General features: G+C 41.4%; 1 protein-coding gene across 19 annotated transcripts in view; it reads right to left on the reverse strand.

Moving 5' to 3' along the window:
• Nucleotides 1-9,115: 9,115 nt before the first annotated feature.
• Nucleotides 9,116-16,867, reverse strand: part of DGKZ (diacylglycerol kinase zeta) — a 159,819-nt gene continuing 152,067 nt past the window's right edge. For all 19 annotated transcript variants that reach the window (XR_015729494.1, XR_015729484.1, XM_087876537.1 and 16 more), the window contains one exon: nucleotides 9,116-12,309. Coding sequence is in view for 17 of the 19 variants with exons in the window: in XM_087876537.1 (XP_087732663.1) it covers nucleotides 12,193-12,309 (117 nt within the window). In the remaining 2 variants the exon portion in view is untranslated. The remainder of the gene's footprint in view (nucleotides 12,310-16,867) is intronic.

Consider the following 16,867-nt stretch of genomic DNA (forward strand, 5'->3'; position numbering starts at 1 on the left):
TGTAGCATCCCCACAGTCATACAATCACCATTTGCAAACTTCACAACTGGCTTCCAACAAGCTAATGGAGAAACTGCTAGTAAAATTAGAGTCTGGTCATGTGCTGTCCCACTTAATGACTGGGTGATTCACTTAACAATTGCAGTGGGCCTGATGTAAGTTTCACATGGTTACATGATTTGTCACTTCAGTACCTCTCCTAACATTGGCATTGCTGTTTCCAATTGTGGTGGTTAAGAGAGGACTACCTGTACTATGATCTTCTAATGTACTACATTGTGCTTCATAGTATTGCTCCTTTTTATATATTTATTAAATTTATATAGCTGCCCATCTCATAGTGACTCTGAGTGGCTTTCAGCATTAAAAGGCCACAATATAAAACCCCTAATCTCTCCTGCTCCCCCGCCCCCCAGCAACAAGCACAAACAAACCAGTCACTTGATTGGCTCCGAATCAATATGGGATCCCCAGGATCACCAACAGAACCACATCTTCAGGGTGTTCCAGGAAAGTATCAAGGTGGGTGCCAGTCTTATCTCCAGGGGAATGACATTCCATTGGGAGGGTGCCATCATAGGCCTTTGTTTTTAGTCCCAAAAGATCAGGAGTGTCAAAGTTGCGTCATTACATGACGCATCACAACTTTCCCCCCCTTCGCTAAACTGGGGGTGGGCATGGCCAGTGCGTGACGTGTTTGGCCTGTGGGCTGTGAGTTTGACACCTCTGCTTTAGAGAGTAGCTAAGACAGTTCCTTTCCAGGTGTTATTTGGCTTGCTGGGATAAATGTTTTTTTTTTAACTGATTTGTTTTTGCAGAAGGGTAACTATGTTATTCTGCTAAAGCAAAAACACTTCCAACAAGTGTTTACTCTCAGAGGTTTAGTCTTTCAAACTTTTGGATCGTACTGGAACCCTTCCTCAGAGAATTTCTCTCTACAGAATGTGACATATTCTGTATACATTAAGTGGATAGAAATTGTCTAAAAATAACAATAGTTATATTTAGTGATCTGAATTCATATTTTCCCAATCCTATACTGATAATCTACCCACTCTACAAACACCTTTTGTTTCTTTTCATTATAAAACTAAGGAAAATTGAGAGGAATTCAGGAAGATTGGCGCTTTGTGATTATTAATATTTTTTACATTTGATCTGTTGATTACTGTCTTGCTTCTTTCCATCTTTTTTATTTCACTGACCTGAGAAAGATTTGGGGGAATGATCCATTTGTTTTTCTCTGGCCCTGAAGGAATCATGGCTCTCATTCACCTGCTGAGCTTCCAGGAGAGTGCGGGCATCATGCCATACCACAGAAACGGCTTAATGGTGAGAAATGAGACCATTTTTTTCCACCATCTACTCTGGAAGGTTGTGCAGAAAAGGCTAAAACGATTAAGAAGTACGTGAGATGCTTCACACTGGAAATGTTTTGTCAAGCCATATCTGTTTTTAATTCTCATGGTGCTAATTTTCCCATCTCTTCAGCTCAGTGACTGGTTTGTGTCCGTGCATGTATACTCACTAGGTATGTCCATACACATCAAAAGTCCTTTGATTCAGTTGTATATAAAGCTTCAGCTGATCCATTCTCTATCATTCTCTATCTAAAAACCCTCTATCATTCAATATAAGTGGGAATTGATAAAACGTTTAATGATGGCAATTCAAATATCATATTCGACTATATTTTGTGCTAATTCAGTTTAGAACATAATCTTTCAGTTATAAAGACCAGCCATGGTTTAGGAGCTATTTATTTTCAGAGACTTAAAATGGGAAGTATTTAGAAGGCTGAATTTTGAACGTTTATCAATTCCCACTTATATTGAATGATAGAGGGTTTTTAGATAGAGAATGATAGAGAATGGATCAGCTGAAGCTTTATATACAGCTAAATCAAAGGACTTTTGATGTGTATATGGACATACCTAGTGAGTATATATGCACGGACAGAAACCAGTCACTGAGCTGAAGAGATGGGAAAATTAGCACCATGAGAATTAAAAACAGATATGGCTTGACAAAACATTTCCAGTGTGAAGCATCGCACGTACTTCTTAATCGTTTTAGCCTTTTCTGCACAACCTTCCAGAGTAGATGGTGGAAAAAAATGGTCTCATTTCTCACCATTAAGTCATTTCTATGGTATGGCATGATTTAGGTCACTGATAAAAATTATTACCTAGCTTTGGGTCTTTGGGCCATAAACAATATTACCAAGAGAAGAAGTTGATACTATACTATACCCCACTTGAGAATGACTCTTTCTCATTTTCCTCTCTCTATGCTTGTAAGATTGGCATCACCATCAAAACAGAAATAGCTTTTAGAATAGGACATACTAGATGACTGAAAAAGTTTTTATATAGCACACTTGGACAATGAGAGTGTCAAAACAGTATGATCATGTAGGAGTGGATAACTTCCAAGCTCAGCACAAGACCAAGGGAAAACAATTGTATGACAAAATGAGAGAATGGATAATGAGATTGTGATTTTTTTTGGGTGTGTGTCAGTGGTGGGTTCCTCCCGGTTCAGTCCGGTTCGGCCGAGCCGGTAGCAGTGACGATATGACATCACCGAACCGGTTCTCCCCCCCGCCCTCCCCCCCACCCCCCCACGTTATTCTAACCTTTTATTTGGTCCCACCCCCAATCTATTGCTGCCTCCTGAGTCCCAGCTGATGACGAGAGGGAAAAAAACTGTTTAAACTCTTGCCGCGGGGCTTCAAAGGGCCGTCCTACAGCTGATCAGTGTTAAAAGCAAACAAATGAGTCGGGTCGTAAGTGCGAGGACCTTCCAGAAATGACTGACCAGCTAGCCACGCCCACCTAGTCACATGACCTCCAAGCCACACCCACAAAATAAGCCACGCCCACAGAACCGGTAGTAAAAAAATTTAGACCCCACCCCTGGTGTGTGTGTTTGTGTGTGAGAGAGAGCATTTTCACATCCTTTAAATCATTACTCTTGCAGTGAAAAATCAAACATCATAAACATTTAGCACAAAATTATCAAATCTAGTGTTTCTCCTGGGGAATTCTGGAAGTTGAAGTCTACACAACTTAAAGTTCACAAGATACGCTAATAGAATCAGTATACTGTGAGCTGAATAATTTAATGTTGGAAGGTGGGAGGGATTCCTAATCACTCTACAGTATAACTAAGCTAGTTTTAACTAGGTTTCTGTGGAGCCCCTGGATCCTGTAAGATGTTGAGATGAATAAAACATGGTATTTTTTATCTTTGCACACCATATAATACTAGCACTTGCAGTTTTGCCATTGTTATAAACATTGTCAAATTGTTAGAAGTACATTGCACTGTAAGTATTTTTTCCATTTTATGCAGAAATTTCCTTGATCTGAAAATGATTACAAAGGTTCTTCTAGGATAAAAAAAACTTGAAAAGGATTGATCTGAACCATGCACAATTTTATTGGCAGACATTTTGTTAGATTAGACCAAAGAACCTTAACAATAGAAGGGAGTACTTTGGCACTGAGACTGTTTACTTATGAATGAAATATGTAAAGGTTCTGATTTATGTAAGATCTTTTTTCTCATCTTCATGTTGAAAATTTACCTTTTGAACTTTTCAATTGTATATTTGGAAAGGAGCATGTAGGCTAATCAAGTCCAACTCCCTACTAGGTAGGGATAGGACTCCAAACAGCTAACTCGATTTGAATATGTCCAGTGAAGTGGATATGTTTACTTCTTATAGTACTTGGTTCTGCTTCCAAACTGCTTAACTAACATTCAACCTGAATCTGCCTTCCTAATGTTTCAATCATTTTTAAGGTCCTGAGCAATTCAGATGAAGTCTGTTTTTTTTTATGTGTGGATTTATTTTTTTTAAATGTATCCTGTCTATTTTATACAACTCAAAGAGAGTATACATAATGGTTCCACCTTCTATTTTTCCAACAACAACCCGTCTGTGAGGTGGTTTGGGCTGAGAGCAAGTGACTGGCCCAAAGTCACTATTGTCTTTAATGCCTAAAGGAAGGATGGAAGGATTAGAACTTGCAATTTTCTGATTTCCAACCCAGCACCATTCCCAGCTGCTGCATTAAACCAGCTCTTTAATCTTATCTTCACAGGACTTGAAAACTGCTCTGTTTTCCCTCAGTTGTCTTTCTGGAGGGTAAACATACCCAGTTGTATCACTCTTGATAAGTTTTTGTTTCTTGTCCCTCAAGCATTGTTGTTCCTCTGCTTTGCAGCTGTTCTAATTAAACTTTTCATAAGTGTGCCCAGAATTGGACATAATAACCAAGGTGGAGTCTGAACCATTCAGAACAGAGTGGAACTATTCTCCTGATTACGAAACTACATTTCTACTGCTGCAGCCATAGCAGTAGCTCTTTGGCATTGGCTCTTTTTAGTAAGCCTATTGTGTACTTTTAGAAGCTGAGGGATAGTTGCCTCCATTCCCCCCACCCCAAACTAGGAAAGTGAAAGATATATCCTTTTAAAGATATCCAGGATGATAAAAGGCAATTTTATCATTATGAAAAAGAAAGTGTTTCAAGACTTGGGAAAACCACCTTTATAGCTTCGTTGTGTGAAAGAAGAGACATTCAGGACTGATGACAGGAATGTTGAAATAGGATACTTTTTGGCTCTGCTAGAATGGTAGATAGACCTAAGGAGAGGGGCTTTAAAAAAAAAACCAATCTGGAGTTAAATCCTGCAAAGTTTAAAGAAAATAGGATACATACTAACAATATGTCTTACTTTAGATAACATCTGTACAGATGTGCTATTTGTTCAGTGCAATAATTATAGTGAGCTTTGGTTTCTGTATCCTGGATATGAAAAAGGAGAGCTCTGATCTCTGTTTCTCTCCCAAGCCTATTGTGCCGTTCGTTTACGGTAACTTTTCCAGCCTTAATAAAGCCGCTGGCAAGCTGCCCTTCTGTGCTGATTAGCTTGGCTTGGGTGGTTCCATCTCTCTCCCTTCAATACTAATTTATTCACCATCCCCCTCCCTTTAGTTTTGCCCTAAACCTCAAAAGTCTCCCTGGCACAATTTCACAAACCCTACGGTAAGCCTTAGAGACGCAATGTCATTTTTGAAGACTGATACAGTTTTCCCTAGAGAATGTTTGCTATCATCCTATGAGAACAGAATTCCATCCTCCCAGTAAATTGACCACAGAGAAAATAGAAAACCTGATGGCAATTTGGACATCTTCACTTAGTTAAAGTGGTTTCCCCCTTAGTATTACAATATTTAGTTCACTCATAGCACACAATGCACTCTTCCTTTCTTTGCCTGTAGCTAAACAGTGGTTTAGAATTAGATTCCTTTATGATGATGTTGCTTGCAATAAATCTTGGGCTGCTGAGTTCCATGTATACTTGGTTATAAGAGATGGAGCAAAAAGGAACCTCTTCTGGCTAGATAGCAGGGATAGTAAGACTTCTTCCTGCTCCTTGCAGTATACCTGTTTATTCATTCTAATCAAAGTAATAATTTCCCACTGGGTTCATTTTGGGAACCAGGAAGGATGAGTCCCCTGAATCCTGTGCATAGATTGATTAGCATATCAGCAGGAGGCAGGAGCTTAGAGGCTTTGAGAGCAACCCAAGAAATGAAGGAAGAATCCAGTGACACCTGCAGAGGTGGTAGAGCTTGGAAAAACTTAGTGACGGCACTGGCTTTGAACCCCTCCATAATGTAGCAGCGTTGAAGTCCATTCAGAAACCCTCCCTCCTCAGTAGATTAGGCACGCAGTGCCAACTGCTGGGGTTCTCTGGCAATGTGAAAGAAGACCCTTCCCAATAGGAAGGAATGCTGGGAGACAGCCTGGAAAGCAAGTTCTCACAGTCACAGGCAAACAACCCAATACAAATCGGCCTGTTATCCTAACTAGAAACAAATAGAAATGATTGATTTTTGCTCCATCCCCACCAAAATGGCTTCTAGCTGTTATGTGGGAGGAAAAGGCACAAGAATTTGAAGCTTGATTTCTGTTTAAAATAGGCTTGCATTTCAAATTCTTTCATAATGGCTTCCTTCGCTCTATTACCATAAATCTACTCATTAGAAGCCCCTGAAAGTTTGATGGAGCTGACTAGGGTGCCAGTTACTGTCAAAGCAAGCAAAGAATACAGGAAAAGGTAGTAAGATTGTTGGTTTCCAGAATCTTTCTCTCCCCATGACAGGCGAGACATTTTACAACTGTATGATTTGGGGAGGGGGCACAAGAATGCTTCAGAAACTGAAGGGGATGAGGTCAGGGGTGGGTTCTACTGACCTTTATTACCGGTTCGCAGTGGGGCGTGCGCACGTGCTCGCTTTGCTTGCTCTTCTGCGCACGCGCAGAAGCGTTTTGATGATGTCAGGGTCGGTGAACAGAGCCTCCTGCTGGTTTTCCTGCCTTTTCTATAGAACCGGTGCGAACCAGGGGCAACCCCCCCACTGGATGAGGTACAGTAACCACACCACCCTTGGTTACTTTGGACACCTAGTGACATTACCTGAAGTACTGAGGTTGTAAGAGACATCCAAGAAATTCCTAGCACATGCATTTCCAGGGCTTAGGGAAGAACAAATCTAGTTGTTTATAAGGAACAAGTTACATGGACTTTTCTGCCAGCCCTTACTAGTTAGTAAATGAGCACCAACTTCCATCTGTTCTTTAGGAGCCAATATTCTTTTTTCAAATATGATTGGTCCCTGACACCTACAGTGTTACACACATCGTAACATCAAATGGTAAAGGTTGAACAAAATATCAATGAAAAATATGTGCTGTCTTTCAGCTTCCCCAGATTGTTGAATGTGTATTGATACAATGGCACATTCTAAAATGTCTATTAAGTATATATAAGGTCAGTAGCATGTGCAAACTTTCTAGCACTTTAGAATATCTGCCCCCCCCCCCCGCCCCCAATGCTAAACCGAGTGCAAGACTGGAGAAGGGGAAAAGGGGAGGGGTCAGGGTGGCAGATCTTTAAAGCCACAGCATCTGTATTTGATCAGACTTTTAAGATGGAATGTGCAGCTATGGAAAAGCAAGCCTTTTGATGAGATAGCCATGTCTAGCACACTGCTTTAAAGGGACACCTCAAATTAACATCAGGAGTTTTTCTCAGACTAGTCATTTGCATATGGATTTCAGGGTATTTATCTGCCTACAAAGAGGAAAATCAAGAGGAAACGATGTATCACTCCCCTCCCTATTTTGAGTCAGCAGGTGAAAATGGAATACTGTAGAATTAAAAGCAGACCTCAACTTTGAAGTCACCAATTCTTTAGTAGATAGGAACAGGCGGTTTATGGACATTGTAGGGCAAATGCCCAAAAGGGTTGCTTTAGGGTTTCCAAATGAAACATTGCTGATTAAAAATTCCAAGATATATTATGAACAAGTATGAAGTCTGTGATGAATGAAAAGGAAAGCCTGGTTTATGAATGCAAGGCTCTTTTTGAGGCCTGCACCCCTGCCAGAATAAAATTGATGTTATAGCCTTCTGGGAGTTTCTAGGCACAGAACTAATCACTTCAGTTAAAAAGAGACTGACCCCCTCCCTCAGTTTCGAGTGTTGAATTGCAGTTGTAATCTGAAGTAAATTTATACCGAAATAAGTCCTACTGAACCACACATGATTTATTCAAGGAAAAAAAATAGTTAGGACTTGTATGTATAGGATGCAAGTATTGGACGCAAGCAGAGATATTCCAAGATGTCAACAAGATTGAAGATTTTAAAGATATTTTAAAAATGCATTCTTGATCGTAGAAAAACAAATCTTGGTGGAACTTTTTCCCTGCTGAAGGGAAAACATTTTAAATGTTTTAAAACATTTGTTCTTTCTCTTTGTTAGATAACATCTAACAAAGGGAGGGCATTTCACAAGCCATTCTAGCACCCCAAATCAGGTGGCAAAAAAGTAATTGGCGGGGTAATTTGAGGCACAGCATAACTGATTTTGTTCATTTTACACCAGCTTTTATTAATTGTCCACAAAATTGGAAAAGAGGCTAGGGAATTCCAGTTTTCCTGCTGAATATACCACCACATTACTCAAACCAACCCCTGTAACCTTTAGAGAACGAAATAATAATAAAAAAATAATGTATTTCACTAATTAAAAAAAAGGGGTGGGGCGGTGTCTGTCTGACCCTGACCATATGCCAACACCTATCTGTGAGGATGGCAACACTGAAAAGGGAATGCTTTCAGGCTGATGGTCTGTTCCTAACAGCAACAGTATTTTTGCATAAGAAGGAATCCGAACAGATTGCTGGGTCAGATGAGAGAGAGAGAGATGCGTGTATATATACCACAGTTATTTAAAGAAAAACTGAAAATTTGATTTGAATAATTATACATGACTTTTATGTATATGAATGAAGTTTTTAGGGCAGAAAATGAGCAGAAGTTGTAAACCTGCATTTCTGAGTCTGGTTAAATAAATGGTGTTATAAAATCTCCCTTTATGACCGAGGGGGAGTTACTTCAACTGAAAAGGTTTTCCATTCCCAGTTCTTGAAATCCAGTTCAGTGTTTATATGACTGTTCTTCAGAATCCCAGGTCTACCTGAAGGTCACGAAACACCCCTGCCTCTGTTGAGTTAGTACAAAACTCCATGTCACAATATATTAGTTTTCAAAGATACACCAACACAGTTGCATTTCCTGAAACATCTCTTTTTCCTTCAGGAAGTCTTCTTGAAGTTCTACTATTCAGTATGTTAAATAACCAAGCACGCATACATTTTAATGTTGGATTATTTGTTGGAACAGCTAGCTACCAGCACCTGTAATTCAGCACTGGTGCTGGAATGGAAGCAAACAAACAAACAAAAAAAGTCACTGTCATGTCACTTTGTTTTCTTTTTACACTATTTGAAACATTAGCAAAAAAAAAATACCTGCTAAGAGCCCATTTCATCCATCTTTTGTGAAGGCAAAAATTGAGTAGACAGGCAGCTAAATTCGTTCTGTGGTTTTCATCTATGCTTAAAAGTCATTTCCAACACGTATGGGGTTAGCTACTCCTTTTAAGGGAATAAAGGATTTTTTTTTTATTATAAACACCATGTAGGAGAAAGGGATGTGCTTTGAAAAAAAAAATAAGAGAGGGGAAGTAAAATGTTCATCCTTCTATTTTAATGGCAAAACTCAACAAAACATTTAAACTGTCAAAGAGAAAGTCAGAAGCACAAGCTTCCAATGTAGTTACATTAAAAAAACAAAAACAAACCAAACCAAAAACAATCAAACCAAAAGTATCCTACTAGTCCGAATCTAGGAAATGGGAATCAGGTATTGCACAGGGGGAAAAACACTCTCAAACACACTCCTTCCCCCTTGGAGTAGAACAGGCCAAGGTTTGAATTGCACAGCAACTCAGCTTAGGACACACACATGCACAAACAAACATTTAGAGATGAGGAAACAGTGTGCTTTTGAACTACCTGTACAAAGTTTAAGAAGACATATAAAAGGGAGGAAGAGAAGATAGCATACCTATGGGGCTATAAAACACATTTAGGGAGCCAGCTTGTTTATAGAGAGGAATGTTTACAATTTTAAAAATCCAGAGCATGAGTCCTCCTAGTTTAGAGCAAAGCAATGAGGCATTCTCTTCAATTGACCTACAACATAGCCATGTCATGCAGGATGGGAAGTCGCCATTATTGGCACAGCAGTGGGCTGTACAAGGCCAAAGACCTAGCTGATCCAACCACTTGGACTTGATATGGTGCAGCTGTGAGTCAGCACCACCCTCAGATGCCCAAATGTTTTGGCTGTTCTACCACATCCGTGGAGAGGAAAGGAGGGGTGATGTCAAAGAGATGACAAGTGTTTCTGATTTAGAACAATTAACATCTTGCCTGGGACCTGTGCTCAGAGTGCAGTCTGCTTTGTGGTATTATCCTTTGCTTAGTGCCATGTTTAAAAGACAGGGACACAACCAGAGGGAAAAAGCTAGTTTCCAGAGTGGGCTCAAATGGACACTTGGCCATTGTTTCAAGTCTCAGGCGCTATCAGAGATATTTAGCATCTCAATCTTAAAAGCATTAGATACAGAAGGCAGGCAAGCTCAGCCTTGAAAGAGGACAAGCTTCCAGTCAGATATATTCTTACATTTCTGAGTGACATGTAAGAAATTCTTGACTCTAATCTCATTGAGCCTCCTAAAATTAGGAGAATCATGACTTTAAAGCCTGTTCTTTCTAAATTCAAACTCTTGCATCTATGGAAGATAATCCCTGGTAAATTACTGCTGATTTCACCAGCAGTTTGCTTCTCCTGCTCTTTTAAGATGCTCGGTTTAAACATATTTTGTGCACAAAACTGTCTTCTATGGGTCCTTACATTTGTGATCCAGTGTCCTCAGAAAGCCATCTATTTTTCAACAGTTTCACAACAGAACCCATAGCCTCAATGAGATTTAAGAATTCTTGCCCACACTGGAGATGTAAATTATTAAAAAAAACCCTTTGGTCCAGTTTCAGTCCACTCTTCTTGACCAAGTAGAGCACTGAAATTATTTAATCTGAACTGTTCAGGTAGAACAGTATGTTTATATGCTTGTAAACTCATTTGCACGACCGCTAGATTTCATATAGTCCCTGTTTTAGCGAATCAGTTGGGTATCAATTCAATCTACACGCAGGCTGACTATATAGCACATTCTCTGAACATTAAGTGTTGGGAAGTTTTGGGTTGCTTTGCTTTAGAAAACCCCCCAAAACGGGACAGGTAGTGATGGGAGACTTGGGTAAACAAAACATCTCAGGATGACAATTAGGATCTGCCTCCAATTGTGCCCATAGGACTTGCACATTGTTAAGTCTGTGCACCAAAATATTATAAATTGATGTGGGTAGCCTGTGTCTATGCATGAGTCTAGGAACCAATTCCAGAGACCATTCTTTTTTAGGCAAGAAGTCAGATGACTGTACAGGAACTTTTCCATTCATTACTACTACTGTCAGTACAAGTCCCTGGGTAAAAATGTGCCATTAACGCTAGCTGATAGGAATAGTTCCCTTTATATTGATGCATTTTATAGTTACTCCTATCTCCTTAAAACGAAAAGGTAATTTCCGTACTGATAATGCTTTGTCCTTAGGTATGGCAAGTGCCAATGGCCTTTTCGGATGAGATTTCTCTCCCCTTTTCAGCAAACCTCAAGCTTTCCAAACCTATTTCGAATATGCTTACAACTGGCTGCTATTTCCTAAATCGGTGAATGCAAAAAGCAGAAAAAGGTAATATATGAGAACAGAAAGAGAGAGAAAAGATGGGGGGGAAAGAAACCTGGAGAGGAGGCACTTTGCTCAAAACATTTAGTGCGGCAGTCTCAAAACTCAGCTTGCAGCAGCTTAAATTGGAAGGAGTGGGATTTGACCTGGTGTTCCCTGTTTTTGCAAGATATATAAACACCCTCTACAGCATGGGCTTTGCAATACAGGGTTAACATAGTAAAGGGAATAAAAGAAAGGGAGGAAGAGGGATATATTGTGCTGAGAGGATGCAAACCAAGCCCATAGCTTGCTTTGGATACTTGGATTGCTTGCCAATGTGACTGTCACCCAGAGTTTACACAAGTAATTGAGTACTACAGTGCCTGAATAACAAGAAAGGGCTATAGCAAATAAACACAGGTCTCTTCTTGTATGCCTTCTCAAAAATTGTGCTAGCAAATTTCCAGTATAGAATATACCAAGACAACGGGCATTGCTACCATATTGAGAAAGACAATACCCACTGCTGGGAAATCAGCAGAATCAGTGGAATGAAGCTTCAGAGGATCTAAAAGGGGTTGCAGATGCTGCCTTTAGGGAGATAACACGAAGTTGCACAATGGTGGCATGGGGATGGAGCAGATATCTGAAATGGAGCTCCACCAATAGCTAGAAGGGAGTATTTTTCCTGCTTTGAGAGCAGCAGCGACGAGGGTCAAGAAAACTTGGAAGCAGATAGAAATGAAATATCAGGCAGAGGTATCCATCCATGGAATGTGATGGCGGTGAGGGATGTGGCAGTCAGCATTGTTCAATACCCACTACATAAATAAATAACAGCACCGTGGCCAAGCCTAAACAGAAAACTCTGGATCCTCTGTGTGATGGACATTCAAGAAAAGGCTAGCCAGGTTCCCGCGCTACTCGGCTTCTCTGCCCCCCAGGAAACGATGAAGGCATGCTGAGTGCTACACGGCTGTTTCCTGATCCTCCCGCTGGATCATCTGATAGTGCTGTCGATTTTCGAGGTAGGCAGCCAGGTCGGGATCGTTTGCCTTCTCAGCTCTGTGCTTGGGTGTGTCTCCCTGTAAGAAGATGAAACAAAAGGGGAGACTGGAGCCCAAAACTCTTTGATACCACAGAATTTCGCTCCCCTCTTCATTTTTGAATTCCTCAACTCTGTTGTGATCCATTAGATGTTTGACCCATCTAATGGCTGGCAATTTGAGGGGTTAACAGTCTCATCTAGGATTTTAAAACAAACACATTTGGGTACGAATGTGGAAAACGTATTCTTAAAAAACCATAGATTTGTAAATCGTATTTACATAGCTGTAGGCATTACATCATTTATAAACATGTCCAAGAACGTTATAATTTAATTTTAATTTCGGGCTCCATGTAACTCCCACAGACAGAAATATCAGATCATTTGGCTGCTGCTAGGTCTTGCTTTGTCTCATAAACAAATAAATAGATAAGCGCATGCACACGCGCACGCGCACACACACACACTATTTGTACACTGGGGCAAGAGACAAATTAATGCAAAAAAGGTATATTTCTCCCCCTTTTTGTATTACAGATGTACATGTACAATGACAAAAAATAATAATGCCTCTGTGACCTTCCACATCAACTTTGAACTCTGTGAACTGTGCATACTATTTCCCATAAATAAGGCTATCTATATTAGATGCACCTACTAGTTATCCTGAGTAATCTGTATTCACATGCAGTCCTGGAAAGAAAAGGGCCCCAAATGTAGGGCTGTAGCTACATACACAGATTCCAGTCTTGCCTCAAGAGATGTGGGAAAAAGCCGTAAGACTGGAAGAGCCTGCCTGGATGGGAAGCTTTGGGGTTTCTGGAAGATTAGCAACTGACAGCTAAATAAGTCCTCAAGGGCCTGTTTGTATACCTACTCTGTTCCCCTTACTGGATATTAAGAGGGGGAGCCTGTGTTTCCATATTCTCACACTGCAAGAGTGTAAACAGGGAAAGTGAGAAATTTTGACCTAAGCTTGTTTCTTAACTTCATCGCTTGTCTACTCATTCTGAGAAAGTAAGAAGGAGCGTGGGGGTGCTGGCTGGGTGAGGTATATGCCTGGGGATGGCCCTGAAATATCATCCTCACAGCCTTACTAGTTCTCCTGAATCCCCAAGGAAGCTCATATTTCACGAACGTACTGCAGCCATCTGGACTGTGTCCGCTAATGAACTCCTGCACTCCATAAAAACTAAATCTGTTAACAGTTTTCAGCCATGACTCCCCTTTCTTCCCCCATAGCACAAACTCTCCCTCCCTCTCATTCACAACCCCCACACTTCACCAGTACTGAACAAACACACTGCTGAGAAAGGCCAAGGAAAACTGGCTAGCTGCCGCCTGTACTGAAAGTGGGAGAGAATAAGTCTCCCACTGTGGCCCTCACCTCCTAGCAGAAAGCAAGCAAGCAAGCAAGCAAGCAAGCAAGCAAGCAAGCAAGCAAGCAAGCAAGCAAGCAAGCAAGCAAGCAAGGAAAGAAAGGAAGGAAGGAAGGAAGGAAGGAAGGAAGGAAGGAAGGAAGGAAGGAAGGAAGGAAGGAAGGAAGGAAGGAAGGAAGGAAAGAAGGAATCCAATTAATCAAAATGATTTTCAGAGATAATGGCTAGTTGTATCTCAGTGGAGTATACTGGGCTACAGACATGCAGGGCCTCCTTTACAAGCAGCCACAGATAAATATAGCTCCCACCGACCAGTACGCTCCCAGAGAGAGGGACTCCTCAGGGTGCCGTCAGCCAGGCAATGTCGGCTGGCGACCCCCAGGGGGAGGGCCTTCTCTGTGGCAGCTCCTGCCCTCTGGAACGATTTACCCCCGGAGATAAGAAGGATATCGGATCTCCGGGTCTTTCACCGTGCCCTGAAAACTTTTCTTTTCCATCAAGCAGGGCTGGCGTGAAACCCCCACCCCTCATTTTAGTTTTTTAGCTTTTAATCTGTCAATGGGTTTTAATTCGAATTGTTTTAAATTTGGGCCAAAGTATGTAATTCTTTTAATAATTTTAAATTTTGTATTGGTATGTATTTTAGTTCTGGCTGTGCACCGCCCTGAGTCCACTAGGAGAAGGGCGGTATACAAATTGAAAAAAATAAATAATAAATAAATAGATATAGATGAGATAAAGGATAAGGAATAATGGATGGAAACTGACCAAGGAGAGATTCAACCTAGAAATGAGGAGGAACTTTCTGACAGTGAGAAGAACAATCAACCAATGGAACAGAAGTTGCCTTCGGAAGTTGTGGGAGCTTCATCACTTGAGACTTTCAAGAAGAGGTTGGACTGCCATTTGTCAGAGGTGGTGTAGGACCTCCTGCTTGGGCGGTGGGTTGGACTGGATAACCTATAAGGTCCCTTCCAACTCTGTTAATCTGATCTGATTAATCTGATTAAGTTCTTAGCTTCACTTTCCTTCCCTTATTTGCAGAATAAGCCTTTGAAGGGACCTTGAAAGTCTTTTACAGGCAGTCTTCGACTACAACACCCAGCTGGTATAGGGTCTCAAGCAGGAGATCCTATACCATTTCAGACAAATGGCTTTCCAATCTCTTCTTACAAACTTCCAGAGCTCCAGGCAAGTCATTCCACTGATTAATTGTTCTGACTCAAGAAAGTACTCCCTATTTCTAGGTTGGATCTCTCCTTGATCAGTTTGCACCCATTGCTTCTTGAACTGCCTTCAGGTGCTTTGGAGAATAGACTGACCCTCTACAAATTCCTATCCAAGTGAAAGACAAAGCTAGAAGCAAAGCACACGCATGAAGTCATATACCCATGATGGCGAACCTGTGGCACGCATAGCCATATCAGTGGGCATGAGAGCTCAACTCTGGTGTGCGCTGATTTTCGGGCCTTTGGAGTGGGGAAACAGGCTGTTTCCTGCCTCCGGAGGGTCTGGGGGGTGGTGGGGAAGGGCCATTTTTCTCTCTCACCTGGCTCCAGAGCCTCTCTATGAGTTTGGGGAGGGCAAAAACAGCCTTCCCCATTCTGCCCGGAAGCCCTCCAGAGACCAGAAATGGTGTTTCCCAACTTCTGGTTGGACAGGAAGTGATGTTTTTTGCTGTCCCCAGCTTCCAGAGCCTCTCTAGGAGTCTCTGGAGGCTGGGGAGAGCAAAAAACATCACTTCCTGTCCAACCAGAAGTTGGGAAACGGGCTGTTTCTGGCCTCTGGAGGGCTTCTGGGGGTGGGGGGTGGGGAAGGCTGTTTTTGACCTCCCCAGACTCATAAGAGGCTCTGGAGCCAGGTGAGAGAGAAAAATGGGCCTATCAGGCTATTGCGTGCCAGGAGTGGAGGGGGGGGAAGCGGGGGTCGCACGCACATGCACGGGGGCGGGGCGCATAAAATTATGGGTGTGGGTACGTGCATGTGTGACACCCCCCTCCTGGCATGCGATGGCAAAAAGATTAGCCATCACTGTCATATAGAGTTTCCACACACAGGTACAACCCAGAGGCTGCTCCTTCATAATCACATTATTTAGCATCTTTAATCACTACACATTTTGTTCCATTCAATTGCCTATTTTCTCTTGCAACAAGAATAGCAGCAGAGAGATCCCCCCCCACCCTTAAATGCACAGAAACTGAACCTGAAATCAAGTCTCCAAGGCATTTTCCCCAGCTGCTGGAGATTGTGATCCAGAATGTTTCATCCAGTTCACTATTTTGTTTAAGGAACAGGGAACAAATTGCATTTGATGCATGCTGGCATTTATTCAGAAAGAAGGTTTGTACACTCTCATAGCACAGTTTACTCTCTCCCCGCATGGGTAACATTAAACCATGTTACAGCATGAGCACTCAACAGTTGGCAGAAAGTTAGGAAGACACATTGAAATGTATGGAACATTGGCTCTAGCTGTGTTGCCCTCAGGTCTTGTTCCAAATGCAGAAAGCTATATTAAGAAAATCACAGATTCAGTAGTGTCTCCTGTCAAGAACTCAAGCCCCCTTCAGTGCAGGCACCAAGGCAAGGCATTTACAACTGTGAGGAAGAAAAGGGACAATCTTACTTTGCAAACTTTTTTGCATAGCGCAATCTCACATGGACCCTTTTCCATTTAAAATGGTTGCCCATTCCACCTCCAACTCCGGCAACTGTTGTTTGGTCACATTACCATGTCCATGTCACTGATGAAAGGTTAGAGCTGCCAGAACTGGCTACAAAAATCTACATGCGGTTGGCAAAATGTATTATTGCTTGTTTGAAATGCTCCAATGCTTTTATAGTCCATTAGGATCTATTCTAGCTAAATGAACTCATGGGTCCCGAGAAACTTTGCAAAAATGAGACACTATGCGTTTTCATTGGGTATGACTACTATTCAGCTTCAAATCACAACTGCCATTGGGCATAAAGACAATTCATCAGAAAATACATATGATAGGTCAGCCACTAGGAGTTTCGGTGCCAAAGAATATCTTCAATTATTTCTTTAAGTCCCTCCCCTTAGGTATTAAAATAGAGCTATTACTGTGGATCTCTATATTTGAAGATTCTGCAGCTCTCTGATATTAAAAGTGATTACATTTTTTAGCAACAGCTTGACAATGCTGATGAGAGTCAGAAAAGGTTACAGTGAGGCAATTTTGCAATGAA

The sequence above is a fragment of the Pantherophis guttatus genome, chromosome 1 (genome assembly GCF_059756535.1).
Source record: "Pantherophis guttatus breed Tessera chromosome 1, ASM5975653v1, whole genome shotgun sequence".
NCBI classification, from domain to species: Eukaryota; Metazoa; Chordata; class Lepidosauria; order Squamata; family Colubridae; genus Pantherophis; species Pantherophis guttatus.